Source organism: Sinohyriopsis cumingii, chromosome 17 (assembly GCF_028554795.1).
Source record: "Sinohyriopsis cumingii isolate HCF-2022 chromosome 17, ASM2855479v2, whole genome shotgun sequence".
In the NCBI taxonomy this organism is placed as follows: Eukaryota; Metazoa; Mollusca; class Bivalvia; order Unionida; family Unionidae; genus Sinohyriopsis; species Sinohyriopsis cumingii.
The window spans coordinates 16796980-16813272 of NC_142977.1; the positions used below are offsets into that span (position 1 = coordinate 16796980).

Below are 16293 nucleotides of genomic sequence, written 5' to 3' on the forward strand. Positions count from 1 at the left end.
TACTTGAGCAGCGCACTACTACTTTATCTGCATAAGTCAGGTATGTGTTCCGTACTTGACCAGTACACTACTACTTTATCAGCATGAGTCAGGTATTTGTGTTCCATACTTAACAAGCACACTACTACTTTATCTGCGTAAGTCAGGTATTTGTGTTCCGTACTTGACCAGCACACTACTACTTTATCTGCATAAGTCAGGTATGTGTTCCGTAGTTGACCAGCACACTACTACTTTATCAGCATGAGTCAGGTATTTGTGTTCCATACTTGACAAGCACACTACTACTTTATCTGCATAAGTCAGGTATTTGTGTTCCGTACTTGACCAGCACACTACAACTTTATCTGCATAAGTCAGGTATGTGTTCTGTACTTGACCAGTGCACTACTACTTTATCTGCATAAGTCAGGTATGTGTTCCGTACTTGACCAGCACACTACTACTTTATCTGCATAAGTCAGGTATGTGTTCCGTAGTTGACCAGCACACTACTACTTTATCAGCATGAGTCAGGTATTTGTGTTCCATACTTGACAAGCACACTACTACTTTATCTGCATAAGTCAGGTATTTGTGTTCCGTACTTGACCAGCACACTACAACTTTATCTGCATAAGTCAGGTATGTGTTCCGTAGTTGACCAGCACACTACTACTTTATCAGCATGAGTCAGGTATTTGTGTTCCATACTTGACAAGCACACTACTACTTTATCTGCATAAGTCAGGTATTTGTGTTCCGTACTTGACCAGCACACTACAACTTTATCTGCATAAGTCAGGTATGTGTTCCGTACTTGACCAGTGCACTACTACTTTATCTGCATAAGTCAGGTATGTGTTCCGTACTTGACCAGCACACTACTACTTTATCAGCATGAGTCAGGTATGTGTTTCGTACTTGACCAGCACACTACTACTTTATCTCCATCATTTGTTTAAGAAGAAGACTGCTATCTTCAGAGATGGGTTTGATATTCCTGTGCCTGTTCATGAAATTTTCATTCCAAATACATGGAACATGCTGATTTATGATATTTTAAGAGAGAGTATGGAATGTTCCATTCCAAAATGGGTGACTACAGAGGAGCCATGGCTGCCTATTCATGACTTATCAACATGACCAGTCAGCTAATAGTACACACTATGTTTTCCAAATCGTGTAAGCAAATTATGTTTCTGTAACATATTATCAAGTTGCCATGTTTAAGTTTTTGCAAGGCTTTCAGTAAAACTTGTAAGATATCAACAGGTTATGAAGTATAAGGATTTTCAAGGATTTAATTGTGGAAAGGGAATCAAAAATATGATTAAATTTGTTTTCAGAGAGTTTTCAATTTAATTTAAACATCTGAATTTCTCCCATAAAAATGGAAGCTTTATCCAGTTAATTCACTTAAAATGGTGCCATGTGATGTTGCAAAGTCAACTGCAAACATGTTTCCATATTTGTTTTTAACTATCTTTATAAACAGACATATTGCCATGAAAGGAACTTCTGAATTCATTGAATTAAACCTGAAAACTGAGATACTGGTGGAATACATGTTAGCAATATTGTATGGTATCACACAAATGTTTTACATGTGTGCACTTTCACCAATGGCATGGCAATATTTTCTGTACTGCATGGAATATAAATTTTTTCAATGAGTAACAAAAATATATTTCAAGTCATGAATTTGTGGAATGGACAATTAGTCTTCACTACTTTCTCTGATTTGATTTTTTCAGAATTTTGCTTAACCTGCTAAAGTACTCCCAAAAAGTAAATCAAGTGCTCCTACAGAGAAAATCAATTATTCGTACACTGTAAATCAAAAACTCATAGAGAGTAATCAAGTATTCATACAAAGTAAATGAAAAACTCATACAGTGTAAATCAAGAACTTGTCCAGACTAAATCAATAATTCCTACATTGTAAAACAAGAACCCATACAGAGTAAACCAAGTGCTCATACAGAGTAAATAAAAACCTCCTACTGAGTAAATCAAGAACTCCAACAGAGTAAACCAAAATTACAGAGTAAATAAAGTACCCCTACAAAGTAAATCAATAAAAACCAAAACCAGAAAATAAAAGCTTCCTAGATAGACCAACATGCAATGATGCCCCTTACTATAAGAGCTAAATCTGTTTATGGACAGGTTTATAGAGGTTCAAAAGATCTATAACATAACAAAAGGGACCAATAAATACTTTCAATTATGAGTAGACGTTCTTTATAAGATGTCTGTCAAAATAGGTTTCGTTGCATTAGTAAACTGAATTAAAAGTTGCAAAATTAGTCTCACAAACACTATGCAAAGGCCATTGTTAACACTCTCAAATCTTTAAAAACAAGACCTTAATTCCCACTGTAACTTATTTAAGAAATTATTGCTGAAAAGTGCTGTCAGAAAAACTAATTCAGTGTAAGGAGCTAATGGTTTTACAATGAATTTTAAAGTCAAGATTGTAACTGTACATCAAATATGTTGAGGTCTGACTATTCAGACGTGAAAGATTTGCACATCTGTAGTGGCTAGTGTAAATTTTAGCCCATTTTTTTGTGTAGCAGTTACAGTGTAAAGATTAGCCCATTTTCAGTGCAGGAGTTGCAGTGTAAAGATTGGCACATTGTTAGTGTAGCAGTTACAGTGTAAAGATTGGCCCATATTTAGTGTAGCAGTTACAGTGTAAAGATTAGCCCATTTTCAGTGTAGCAGTTACAGTGTACAGATTAGCACATTTTTAGTGTTACAATAGCAGTTACAGTGTAAAGATGGCAGGTTTTTAGTGTACTAGTGTTTCTAGTACCTGTATCTTGCAAACGTCTTCCATTTCTCTTGCAGCAGGTTGACCACTAGACCATCCATCATGCCCATGTGAGTGTGATGGTCCTGAAATTTATCAACTTCAAAACTGAGTATGAGAACATAAACAAAAATAATAAACACAGGTACAGGACAGTGCAACAGCATGTTGAAGATAACGGTGGGTTGGGTCCTGACTTAGTCATTGCTACTGGCACCTTTGAACAATTCTTTTGATCTTTTTAGCAACAACTATCCTTGCTATAAATAGGTCCCAGCATCCATTGGGAAAAAAATTATCTATGGGTTAAAGTACAGCCAGGAGTTGACAATTAACTTTATTCCAAGGAAAGTAAAGTCAACAGTTGATGATCAATTGTATTTAAATGAAAGGACAGCCAAGAGTTGAAAATCAACTTTATTCCAAGGAAAGTACAGCCAAGAGTTGATGATCAACTTTATTCCAAGGAAAGTACAGCCAAGAGTTGATGATCAACTTTATTCCAAGGAAAGGACAGCCAAGAGTTGACAATCAACTTTATTCCAAGGAAAGTACAGCCAAGAGTTGATGATCAACTTTATTCTGAGGAAAGACAGCCAAGAGCTGATAATCAACTTTATTCCAAGGAAAGTACAGCCAAGAGTTGATGATCAACTTTATTCCAAGGAAAGGACAGCCAAGAGTTGACAATCAACTTTATTCCAAGGAAAGTACAGCCAAGAGTTGATGATCAACTTTATTCCAAGGAAAGGACAGCCAAGAGTTGACAATCAACTTTATTCCAAGGAAAGTACAGCCAAGAGTTGATGATCAACTTTATTCCACATCAATGAATGGCTTCTGCAGATAGTCAAACAGTGTTTTAAACATATGACAATGTCATTCAAAATCAATTGACCAATGAGAGCTCATTACATGTCTGTGTCTGTTAGGTATCCAGTATTGGTCTTGAAAGGTAAACTTGCATGTGAAAAGATCTAAATTCAGAGAAACTAACTGGATCAATGTAATCAGCAGTCTGATTGGATTAGCTTCTCTGCTGTATCCAATCAGATGACAGAGCAGTAGACACTATTTAAGCTAATTACATACACTCTAATGAATACAGTACAATGAACACAGAATAAAGTGGATCAAAATCCTGTGGCTAGGAAAAATGAGAAAAGAAAAGCATTGTGAATAAATTTATCTCATGGAAACTGGTATAATCCCTATATTTGTACATACAATCATATGGAAAGTGGTATAATCCCTATCTTTATACATACATATAGAAACTGATATAATCCCTATCTTTGTACATACAAATGGAAACTGGTATAATCCCTATATTTGTACATACATATAGAATCTGGTATAATCCCTATCTTTATACATACATATGGAAACTGACATAATCCCTATCTTTGTACATACAAATGGAAACTGGTATAATTCCTATCTTTGTACATACATATGGAAACTGGTACAATCCCTACTTTATACATACATATGACAGAACAGAGAAGCAAGCCTAAGACAAATTGATAGATTTGCACAATTTGATTGGGAGCTGAGAGAAAATTTTCAGTGAGAATGATGAATTTTTCATTGTGGCTCACATCTTCATCTTTCTTTTCCCTATGAGGACAAGACTGGGTCACTATCTGAGTAATTTTTGTCCATTTTCATGTCTTTGTATAAGAATTTTTGTGTGTAAGGACTTTTGTATAAGGACTTTTGTGTGTAAGGACTTTTTGCATAAGGACTTTTGTGTGTACGGACTTTTTGTATAAGGACTTTTGTGTGATTTCTGAGTCAGGAAATATTATTTTGATTAGATCTTAAAAATCTGCAACTGTAAACAGTAAAATGTTTTTGGTAGTAAAGTTGGCAAACATCATTTTGGCAGACATATCTTTATCCACATTTGATCCAGATTCCATGAACATCAATTTTCAGTGACGGCATATTTGTTGTTGCATTTAACACACTTTAATATGTTACATGATGTGTCACTTCATTCTTATCACCATTGCAGATTCTACAATGTCATGTCATTCTTACCACCACTGCAGATTCTACGTCATGTAATTCTTACCACCACTGCAGATTCTACAACGTCATGTCATTCTTACCACCACTGCAGATTCTACGTCATGTAATTCTTACCACCACTGCAGATTCTACAATGTCATGTCATTCTTACCACCATTGCAGATTCTACGTCATGTAATTCTTACCACCACTGCAGATTCTACAATGTCATGTCATTCTTACCACCACTGCAGATTCTACGTCATGTAATTCTTACCACCACTGCAGATTCTACAATGTCATGTCATTCTTACCACCACTGCTGATTCTACGTCATGTAATTCTTACCACCACTGCAGATTCTACAATGTCATGTCATTCTTACCACCACTGCAGATTCTATAATGTCATGTCATTCTTACCACCACTGCAGATTCTACAACGTCATGTCATTCTTACCACCATTGCAGATTCTACAATGTCATGTCATTCTTACCACCACTGCAGATTCTACGTCATGTCATTCTTACCACCACTGCAGATTCTACAATGTCATGTCATTCTTACCACCACTGCAGATTCTACAACGTCATGTAATTCTTACCACCACTGCAGATTCTACAATGTCATGTCATTCTTACCACCACTGCAGCACTTTTTTCCAGCCAATTAGCAACTTTCATGACGATAGCAATTGTATTTAATATACTACCATGCACAGGTTCGTAAACAAAAACTGCTTTTTAAAAGTCAATTTTTTATTCTTTGTGTGCGTACTTTAATTCCTTCAACAAAGTTTTAGATGATATGTGATGATGGGCATCAACATATTCACAACATCAGCTTTTGTATTTTATGTATGATATTCAAGCATCCTTTAAAATAATTTAGTCCAGCAAGCAGGTGTGTCTTGGTTTAATTCCTTCAAAAGAGTTACAGATCATGTGTGATGCATGGAATCATAGATAAGGCAATTTGTATCATGCTTTTGTGTTTTGTGTATCCATGCAACTGTCCTTTACAAGCATTCTCCTAAAAGTTATAAGATAATCAGGAATAGGTAATATATATATATATATATATATATATATATATATATATATATATATATATATATATATATATGTGGCATTACAAATATCAGATGGGTTGATATATTTGTCATATCCATGTCATGTCCCAATTATAGATCAGACAGCTTCCTTACCAATGGGATGTTCATGAATTGAAGTACAGTCTAAATGCCATTTTCTGATAATTGATAACATTTGATAGCCATGAAAATGAGACTCGACTATATATGAAATATTTTCCAAGTCCCCTGTTTATGTATAGATTTCTACTGAAAGTACAGATCGTACAGCAATGTTACCTTGATACAACTTTTGCCAGTACCCTATGTCCAAGCAATCACAATGTGTATGGTACAGCAATCTAAATTTAGTACAACTTTTGCCAGTACGCTATGTCCAAGCAATCACAATGTGTATGGTACAGCAATCTAAATTTAATACAACTTTTGCCAGTACCCTATGTCCAATCAATCACAATGTGTATGGTAAAGCAATCTAAATTTAATACAACTTTTGCCAGCAGTACCCTATGTCCAAGCAATCACAATGTGTATGGTACAGCAATCTAAATTTAATACAACTTTTGCCAGTACCATATGTCCAAGCAATCACAATGTGTATGGTACAGCAATCTAAATTTGACACAACTTTTGCCTGGCAATTTAAATTTGATACAACTTTTGCCAGCAGTACCCTATGTCCAAGCAATCACAATGTGTATGGTACAGCAATCTAAATTTAGTACAACTTTTGCTACTACCCTATGTCCAAGCAATCACAATGTGTATGGTACAGCAAACTAAATTTAGTACAACTTTTGCCACTACCCTATGTCCAAGCAATCACAATGTGTATGGTACAGCAATCTAAATTTGATTCAACTTGTGCCAGTACCCTATGTCCAAGCAATCACAATGTGTATGGTACAGCAATCTAAATTTAGTACAACTTTTGCTACTACCCTATGTCCAAGCAATCACAATGTGTATGGTACAGCAATCTAAATTTGATTCAACTTGTGCCAGTACCCTATGTCCAAGCAATCACAATGTGTATGGTACAGCAATCTAAATTTAGTACAACTTTTGCCACTACCCTATGTCCAAGCAATCACAATGTGTATGGTACAGCAATCTAAATTTGATTCAACTTGTGCCAGTACCCTATGTCCAAGCAATCACAATGTGTATGGTAAAGCAATCTAAATTTAATATAACTTTTGCCACTACCCTATGTCCAAGCAATCACAATGTGTATGGTACAGCAATCTAAATTTAGTACAACTTTTGCCACTACCCTATGTCCAAGCAATCACAATGTGTATGGTACAGCAATCTAAATTTGATTCAACTTGTGCCAGTACCCTATGTCCAAGCAATCACAATGTGTATGGTACAGCAATTTTAATTTGACACAACTTTTGCCTGGCAATTTAAATTTGATACAACTTTTGCCAGCAGTACCTATGTCCAAGCAATCACAATGTGTATGGTACAGCAATCTAAATTTGATACAACTTTTGCCAGTACCCTATGTCCAAGCAATCACAATGTGTATGGTACAGCAATCTAAATTTAGTACAACTTTTGCCACTACCCTATGTCCAAGCAATCACAATGTGTATGGTACAGCAATCTAAATTTAATACAACTTTTGCCTCTACCCTATGTCCAAGCAATCACAATGTGTATGGTACAGCAATCTAAATTTAGTACAACTTGTACCAGTACCCTATGTCCAAGCAATCACAATGTGTATGGTACAGCAATCTAAATTTAGTACAACTTTTGCCAGTACCCTATGTCCAAGCAATCACAATGTGTATGGTACAGCAATCTAAATTTAATACAGCTTTTGCCAGTACCCATGTCCAAGCAATCACAATGTGTATGGTACAGCAATCTAAATTTAATACAGCTTTTGCCAGTACCCTATGTCCAAGCAATCACAATGTGTATGGTATAGCAATCTAAATTTGATTCAACTTGTGCCAGTACCCTATGTCCAAGCAATCATAATGTGTATGGTACAGCAATCTAAATTTGATACAACTTTTGCCAGTAACAATGTTCGAGTAATCGCAATGCATATTGACTGATCTTCCTCTTATAAACCACCTATTCTGGATTCTAAAAATGGTGTCCTCTCATTAGAGGGACAAAACGGTCAAAATATATTATTTTTGGTGATGGATTAGATGGCCTTATGAAAAAAATGACCTCAAATGATGTTGGCAAGTATAATACTTGTGTTACATTTTTGTTTCCATGGAGATATAAATGATATTCAATGCAGAACATTCAAAGACTCAAAAGGCACCATTATGCTTGTAGAATAGCAAGAGGAAAATCCTCCCCTCCCATATAAAATACTTATAGGTTACTGCATTTGTATGGGAAAATATGAATGAGTTTTGGGATGGAATACTGCACAAACTTGTGAGTGCAGTATATCCTTCCGACAAAACGAGTTCATATTTTCCCATACAAATGCAGTAACCTTTTTATTATATGCTCATTTTTTTTTATTTTACCCAAGGTTTAATTATATAAACAAAATACACTACAAGAAACAACGTAAATGAATGAATGCCGTATACACAATAGCAGATTTGTCATTACACAATGACATCATTATTAATGCGCACATAACTCCGCCCAGATAAATTTGAACTTAGTTGCGTGCTCGACATAACTTTGGAAAGAAAATGGCGTCTTTAGTTAAAATTGAAATTTGCAGTCATATTGTGAATGAATGCGCATTGCAACAACTTTTCCATTTGATCTGAAATGAATATATTTTGGTATTTTGTTTCGATTCGATGAATGTTTGTGATTTTGGACTGGATTCATCTGTGCAAGTTATACATGAAATACATCGGATTGAAGTGGCGCGGGAGAAGCGTGTTTACATCTGCAAATGTGTTTCTGTTTCTGCCACTGAATGTTTGAAATCATAACGTAGGAAAAATATGAAGTCTTTCAATTGCAATTATCAAAAAGACGCTATGGAATTTAATGCTTATTTCATTTTGAGTGCAGTAAGGAGGATGCAAATGCACTTATCATCGAAATTACAGCACAATTTCGAAATGTGTAATTTAGATTGAAAACCTATGACATGGCTCATGTAATTCGGATTTGCAGAATTAAGAAAAAACATTTTGAGGAAATTCAGGATGTAAAACTGTAAGTATATTTTATTTTGCCATTCTTATTACCAGCTAAAGAAGACAGTATATGCCTTGTCACTTGTATGTTATTTGTAAGGACCTAATCTTCCATCTACAATGTAGCTAGCATAAATCCGTAACATTGTATCAACGCAGAATGTGCCAAAACAGCTGGGTGTTTTTGCAGTCCATGAAACATGTTTTAGTTCATTCAGAAACAAATTTAAACAACCACAATGTAAAGAGCCTCTTGCGCGAGTGTATATGATTTGTTTACAAATCAAAAGTGCTGGCGTCTGCATCCATTGTTTGTTTACAATAGAAAGTAGTTCCTTTATTCATGTGAATGCTATATGTGTATTGTCACGCGTGTTCAGTATCGGGGAATACTTAACGATTCTGACAATGTAAAGTTAACGGGGAAAAGAATGAGCATATAATAATGTGTTATAATAAATGAATAGCAAGAGGTAAATCCTCCCCTCCCATATAAAATACTGTGTTATAATAAATGAATAGCAATAGGTATATCATCCAATCCCAAATTAAATACTGTGTGATAATAAACGAATAGCAATAGGTATGCCATCCCCTCCCATATTAAATACTGTGTGATAATAAATGAATAGCAACAGACATATCATCCCCTCCCATATTAAATACTGTGTGCCTCCCATATTAAATACTGTGTGATAATAAATGAATAGCAATAGGTATATCATCCAATCCCAAATTAAATACTGTGTGATAATAAATGAATAGCAATAGGTATGCCATCCCCTCCCATATTAAATACTGTGTGATAATAAATGAACAGCAACAGGCATATCATTCCCTCCCATATTAAATACTGTGTGATAATAAATGAATAGCAATAGGTATATCATCCCATCCCAAATTAAATACTGTGTGATAATAAATGAATAGCAATAGGTATACCATCCCCTCCCATATTAAATATTGTGTGATAATAAACGAACAGCAACAGGCATATCATCCCCTCCCATATTAAATATAGTGTGATAATAAATGAACAGCAATACGTATATCTTTCCATCCCATATTAAACTTCGTGCAATTTGGGTTTCTTCACAGTTAAAGTACTGTGAACATTAAAATGAACACCTGGATGACTTCAACAAATTTTATTTCTTTACAGCAACTCACCCCATACACAATCAGATTGAGAGCCGAGTTCTCATGTATCTCTCCCGTTGCAGTGATGGTGTCGATGTCTTGCAATGGATACCCAGCCGATGTCACATTGCCATAGATCCAGTACACCTGTCGAATCTTCTCCAAAATGTGCTCATACATCTAGAAAGATAATAAGAGATTAAAATATGACATTATCCCATAATTCATTCAGTTTTTTTTATACTCTTAAATTTATCATGCACAGGTAATCCATAAAAATCGTAAATTTCCAGGTATATTTTGTACTAAACTTTTGTTGTACATTACAAATTTGATTTATTATTGAAACTGATATATAGAATTGGAAGATAATTGTGTTTGAGAATTACAGTTTATATGTAAATATTGACTCAATATCTGTTCCATACATTTCTCATTTATTGCCTGACACTTTTAAGGCCATTTATTTCAAGAATCTGTCTTGAAAGCATGTTTGCGAGAAAGGAACTTCCTCTTTTCAATATAATGTACATTAAACTGAAGTCTCCAATTGGTATATCTAAACCATTAGGTAGACAACCTTAATCAATCTGTACTTCTAACTGATTTGATATAATACTTTATCTAACTCATTATCACGTATAGCACTTTAGCAAGTTTGTAAATCTAACATGTTAGATATAGATCATCAGCCAGTCTGTACATCTAACTCATTAGATATAGATTGTCAGCCAGTCTGTACATCTAACTCATTAGGTATAGATCATCAGCCAGTCTGTACATCTAACTCATTAGGTATAAATTGTCAGCCAGTCTGCACATCTAACTCATTAGGTATAGATTGTCAGCCAGTCTGCACATCAAACTCATTTGGTATAGATCAATAGCTAGTCTGTACATCTAGCACATTAGGTATAGATCATCAGCCAGTCTGTACATCTAACTCATTAGGTATAGATCATCAGCCAGTCTGTACATCTAACTCATTAGGTACAGATCATCAGCCAGTCTGTACATCTAGCTCATTAGATATAGATTGTCAGCCAGTCTGTACATCTAACTCATTAGGTATAGATCATCAGCCAGTCTGTACATCTAACTCATTAGATATAGATTGTCAGCCAGTCTGTACATCTAACTCATTAGATATAGATTGTCAGCTAGTCTGTACATCTAACTCATTAGGTATATACTGTCAGCCAGTTTGTACATCTAACTTGTTAGGTATAGATCATCAGCCAGTCTGTACATCTAACTCATTAGGTACAGATTGTCAGCTAGTCTGTACATCTAGCTCATTAGGTATAGATTGTCAGCCAGTCTGCACATCTAACTCATTAGGTATATACTGTCAGCCAGTCTGTACATCTAACTCATTAGGTATAGATCATCAGCCAGTCTGTACATCTAACACATTAGGTATAGATCATCAGCCAGTCTGTACATCTAACTTGTTAGGTATAGATTGTCAGCCAGTTTGTACATCTAACTCATTAGGTATATAGATTGTCAGCCAGTCTGTACATCTAACTCATTAGATATAGAATGCCAGTCAATTTGTACATCTAACAGATTCAGTATAGATTGTCAGCCAGTTTGTACACCTAACTCATTAGGTATAGAACTTTTAAATCATGTTAAAATAATATATACCAGCATCCTTCATAAAGAATTCAACTTTGAATGAAGTGTTGACAAATATTTACAGCAATTTATATAATTTTTTTTTCAGAACCTAATGAAATAGGCTTTGTAACCATAATCAAGTCAGTATCTTTTTACAGCATGATGATTCAAAGCCCCTTGTAAGCAGAAACCATCAGGGAAACAAACAAGAAATAAATACACAAGCTTGTATGCTCTATTTTAATGGTGATTCTCTTTTTTTTGTTACAATAGATACATACAATATGTGTGAAATCATCTAAACAATATTTCACATCTGTGATGTCATGATTCTAAATTTAAAATCCATAGGTATCCTAAATTTCAATCATACAGCCCCTTTACTACTAACAGCACTTTTAATTTCCATTACAAAGTCGTCTTTTACATGAAAGTTTTACATCAACATTCCTTGAACATTAAATTATCATTCTTCATCCTTCCAGCTGCATACTGAGAAATGTTACAGTCATCTGGCTTACATAATTTAATGATTCTGCACTTCCTTGAAAATACATGTAAAGACCCTGTTCTTAAAACAGAAAGAGAAAATAACGAAAAAACATGATCGATCTCTACCCAGAATGCAATATATAAACAAGATTATGTAAATACCTGAATGAACATTTTCATATTAGTTTTCTCAGATGGAAACAGTCAAAAAATCTGGTCTGTTATTCATTAGAAATATAAATGCATGAAAACCAGTCTGCCAACACATGCTTATCCCATCCAGACTTTTGACAATACATGATTGAAAAGGCAACAGAACTGTTTGCAGATGATATCAAAGAATTACCCCCATATGTATGTATGTATGTTTGTATGTTTGTATGTATGTATGCATGTATGTATGTTAGACTCAATACTTCATGACTTGCAGTAGGTCTAACAAATTTTCCAGAACTGACACGATAACTTGTATCCAGGCATGCTATGTGAATCACATGTGCATACATCTCTATGCTCACTACATGTGCATTTGACCTACTCAAGAATAAAATATGCATCGCTTTCATTAGCGTAAACAATAAAGTATTTTCATTATTTCAAATGGGCATTGTGTGTGGGTTTATCAATACATGTAACCTATGCAACGCCTGAAACCTCATAAACTTTTTGACTGTTCTCTAATTAAATGTTCAACAATGAATGAGAATAATTCATATATAAAAATATTTTGATACATTTTTGGCAAAAATTAGTCTTGTTAGGAAATAATTTCTGCATATTAGGCAAGAGACATACTGGCATTTGCCATAACCCATTTCCATTACTTTGTTTTCTAACAGGTAAAAACTGTGGAATTTTCAGAGAAATCAGGAATCATCTCATGTAATATATTAACAACATCTACCAGATCGTTTGCCACTAAAACTACAATAAAATCATTTCAATCAGACCAGATGGATTCTCTGTTACTTTTGTCATGACTTAACTTGACTCTACAATATGTTACATCAAAAAGACATAAAATAACTTTATGACATGTCATATAAGTAGTGCCATGCGATAAATTATATAAGATGAACTTGAACGTGTTACTGATTTTATAGTGTGTAATATATAATATATGAAAAAACTTTATGACATGTCGTTTTAATACCAATGTGCAATAATAATGAGAGACTCTGTGGTGCTACTCTTACACCTTTTGCCATGTCATTACTTGATGTGAAATAACTTTAAAGATATGTTCTATCAGTAGCACTGTGCAATAAATAGGATGTACTTACATCCTTCTTGGCTAACTTTGCTGCCAATGTGAGTGGGGTAAGTTCCTGTCGATTCTTGATGTTCAAGTCAGCACCTAAACTTAGCAGCAAATCAAACATTTCCTGAAACAAAAAAAATATTAAATTATGGCTTTGTTTTCTTTTTCTAATTTATCTTTTTTTTTAATTCATATTACATGCTGCCAATGTCTTGGTCTCAAATGCAAGATCCTTTTTTCTATATAAAAGATGCATAAAAAGTGAGATTTGTCAATCCCTATTAATTGGCTGGTGGTGCTTATAATTATTTACAAAGGACTTGTTGTTGTTATTCTGGGGTTTAACGCCATTTTTCAGCACAAGATAGGCTATACATGGCAGCCAGTATAACTGGTGGAGGAAGAACCCTAGAAAACCCAGGGAAAAACCACCGACCCACGAGAAACTACTGGCAAGCTTTCCCACGTACCCACGCTAGCCGAGCCTTGGACTCAAACCCACGCAGACAGAGGTGAGATGGCAGTGATCCGGAACGGTGAGCGCTTTAGACCACTCGGGGTCCCTACAAAGGACTTAAATAGACAGGTGATAATACTACTGCTGCAGCAACAATTAACTTTAAGAACACTATAATATAAATGTTGAAATTCTTGTCCAAGTACTTTCAAGGAAATTATGGAGACAAACAATCTGTGTAAATGGTGAGGGTGATGAGAGACATGGGAACAAGCTATTCTACGACAAATTCTTGGTCTAATCTGTAAAACCCTTGATACCAGTCAACCAGTATATATGTAAGTTTACAATCTTCCACAGCATTCCCATTTACATTTTTACCGTTTTGTCATGAATGACCAGCATATGTAGAACTGTGTTTCCATTGGCATCCTGAAGATTGGGGTTAGCTCCCTTGGCACTCAGAAGCCTCACACATTCTTCTTGATCCAGGCATGCAGCAAAACTTAGAGGATACTCTCCAAAGTAAACATACCTGAATAACAGACAAATATAGTATCATCATTTCTACTTGTGTAAAATCAACGCTTACCATGTAGACATTAAAAAGACATAATCATTACTTTATAATCTCATTTGTTTCACAGTACTATGAACTCAGAGGGAGACTGGAAATACAATTGCTGGTTTTTAACTTATTAAGTTTTTATTTTGCTTGTTTTGGTTTTATTGGCACTTTCAATACATTATTGGTTTCATCATGATTGCTCAAGACAAACCTCTTCAGCCTATCTAGACTGGCCAGCACTGAACCCATGAACCTTGGATTACAAGTGCAATGTGACTCTCCTTATTAAGAATTAAAAAAAACAGAAATAATCAAATATAATTTTAATAATCACAACTAGATCTATTAGCATTGGGTGCATCATAAAGTCCCCAACTCTATATAGTTCTTTCAAATAGGATCATATGTTGTGAACCCTATGTTTGTAGAATTGGCAATAATGAGACATAACTTCTATAGATGCATAAGGCTGAGAATCCAACTCATTCAAGGTGTCGTCAATATATAGGCACATGATAAATATAGTTGAAATCCAACATTCCTTTCTAACATTATGGTGCAAAATCAAAATGAAGACAGGCAATCAAGGAAAATGACTCTTGTAAATTACAATGCTGGAAATAAAACTCTTTCAAGGTAGTGATGGGAATTGGTCAGAATTTCATAATCGATAACCGGTTCCACTTTACCAACTGATAATCAATTATAACCAGTTACTGAGAGCAAATTTTATTTTTGAGCGTTATACAGTTATATTTTTGTTCAAGAGTTCAAAATGTTGATAAATGTACACGAGTAATCTTTTGATGACATGTATACTTTAACCTGAAAAAAATATGACACTTTTTTCTAATATTTTTGTTCTGCAACTTTGTTGAATGAATGCAAATTTCTATGACTGATCAGTCTTATGTAACTGAAATACCACTGCAATTCCCCAAAATCCTTTCATTCATATGTCATATGTCTAAAATGTAAAGTATAGAAGGACATGGTTTTCTTGTTTGTCATTATTTACAAATTAGTACTAAAAAGGATTTTAAATTTAAGCTGAAATAAACCATCAAAATGTGGTTTACATTTATTAACTCAATAATTTCACCTGGGTGAAAATGCTAGTCTATTCATGCGAGGTCAAACATGCATAAAAAATAATAATGCATTTTCTTCGAAGCATTTAATATACTCAATTTACAAACAAATAATAGTTGATAGATTTAGCGTTGTCAAATATGAATACCACTCACACAATCACAAGCATACTGACACTGAATTTAACCAACTACAATAGTTTCTGTCTTTAAGATCATATGCACTGCAAAATGCATTCTTAATTCTAAATGAGATGCTGTCTTTGTTGCAATCTCAATAGTTCAGTATGGGGTTTGTACATAATGCAAGTGAAATGATATATTCATCTGTACATAATTTAAGTGAAATGTTATATTCATCTCTGCACTCATTAGAGCCTGGTTGGTTGTTGGTGTTGTTGTAGGGTTTAATGCCATTTTTCAGCACAAGATAGGCTATAAATGGCGGCCAGTATAACTGGTGGAGGAAGAACCCTGGAAAACCCCGGGAAGAACCACCAACCCACAAGAAGCTACTGGCAAGCTTTCTCATGTACCAACGTTAGCCGAGCCTGAGACTTGAACCCACGCAGGCAGCAGTGAGATGGCAGACAGCCTGGT

General features: G+C 34.7%; 1 protein-coding gene across 1 annotated transcript in view; it reads right to left on the reverse strand.

Annotated features, from left to right (window-relative positions):
- LOC149777821 (transient receptor potential cation channel subfamily V member 5-like) overlaps window positions 1-16293 on the reverse strand; it is a 73219-nt gene that overhangs the window by 42682 nt on the left and 14244 nt on the right. Inside the window, exons 4-7 of the mRNA XM_089938882.1 lie at window positions 14416-14569; window positions 13600-13701; window positions 10229-10378; window positions 2804-2886 (exon numbers count right to left, since the gene is read on the reverse strand). Of these exons, the coding sequence (XP_089795008.1) occupies window positions 2804-2886; window positions 10229-10378; window positions 13600-13701; window positions 14416-14569 (489 nt within the window). The remainder of the gene's footprint in view (window positions 1-2803; window positions 2887-10228; window positions 10379-13599; window positions 13702-14415; window positions 14570-16293) is intronic.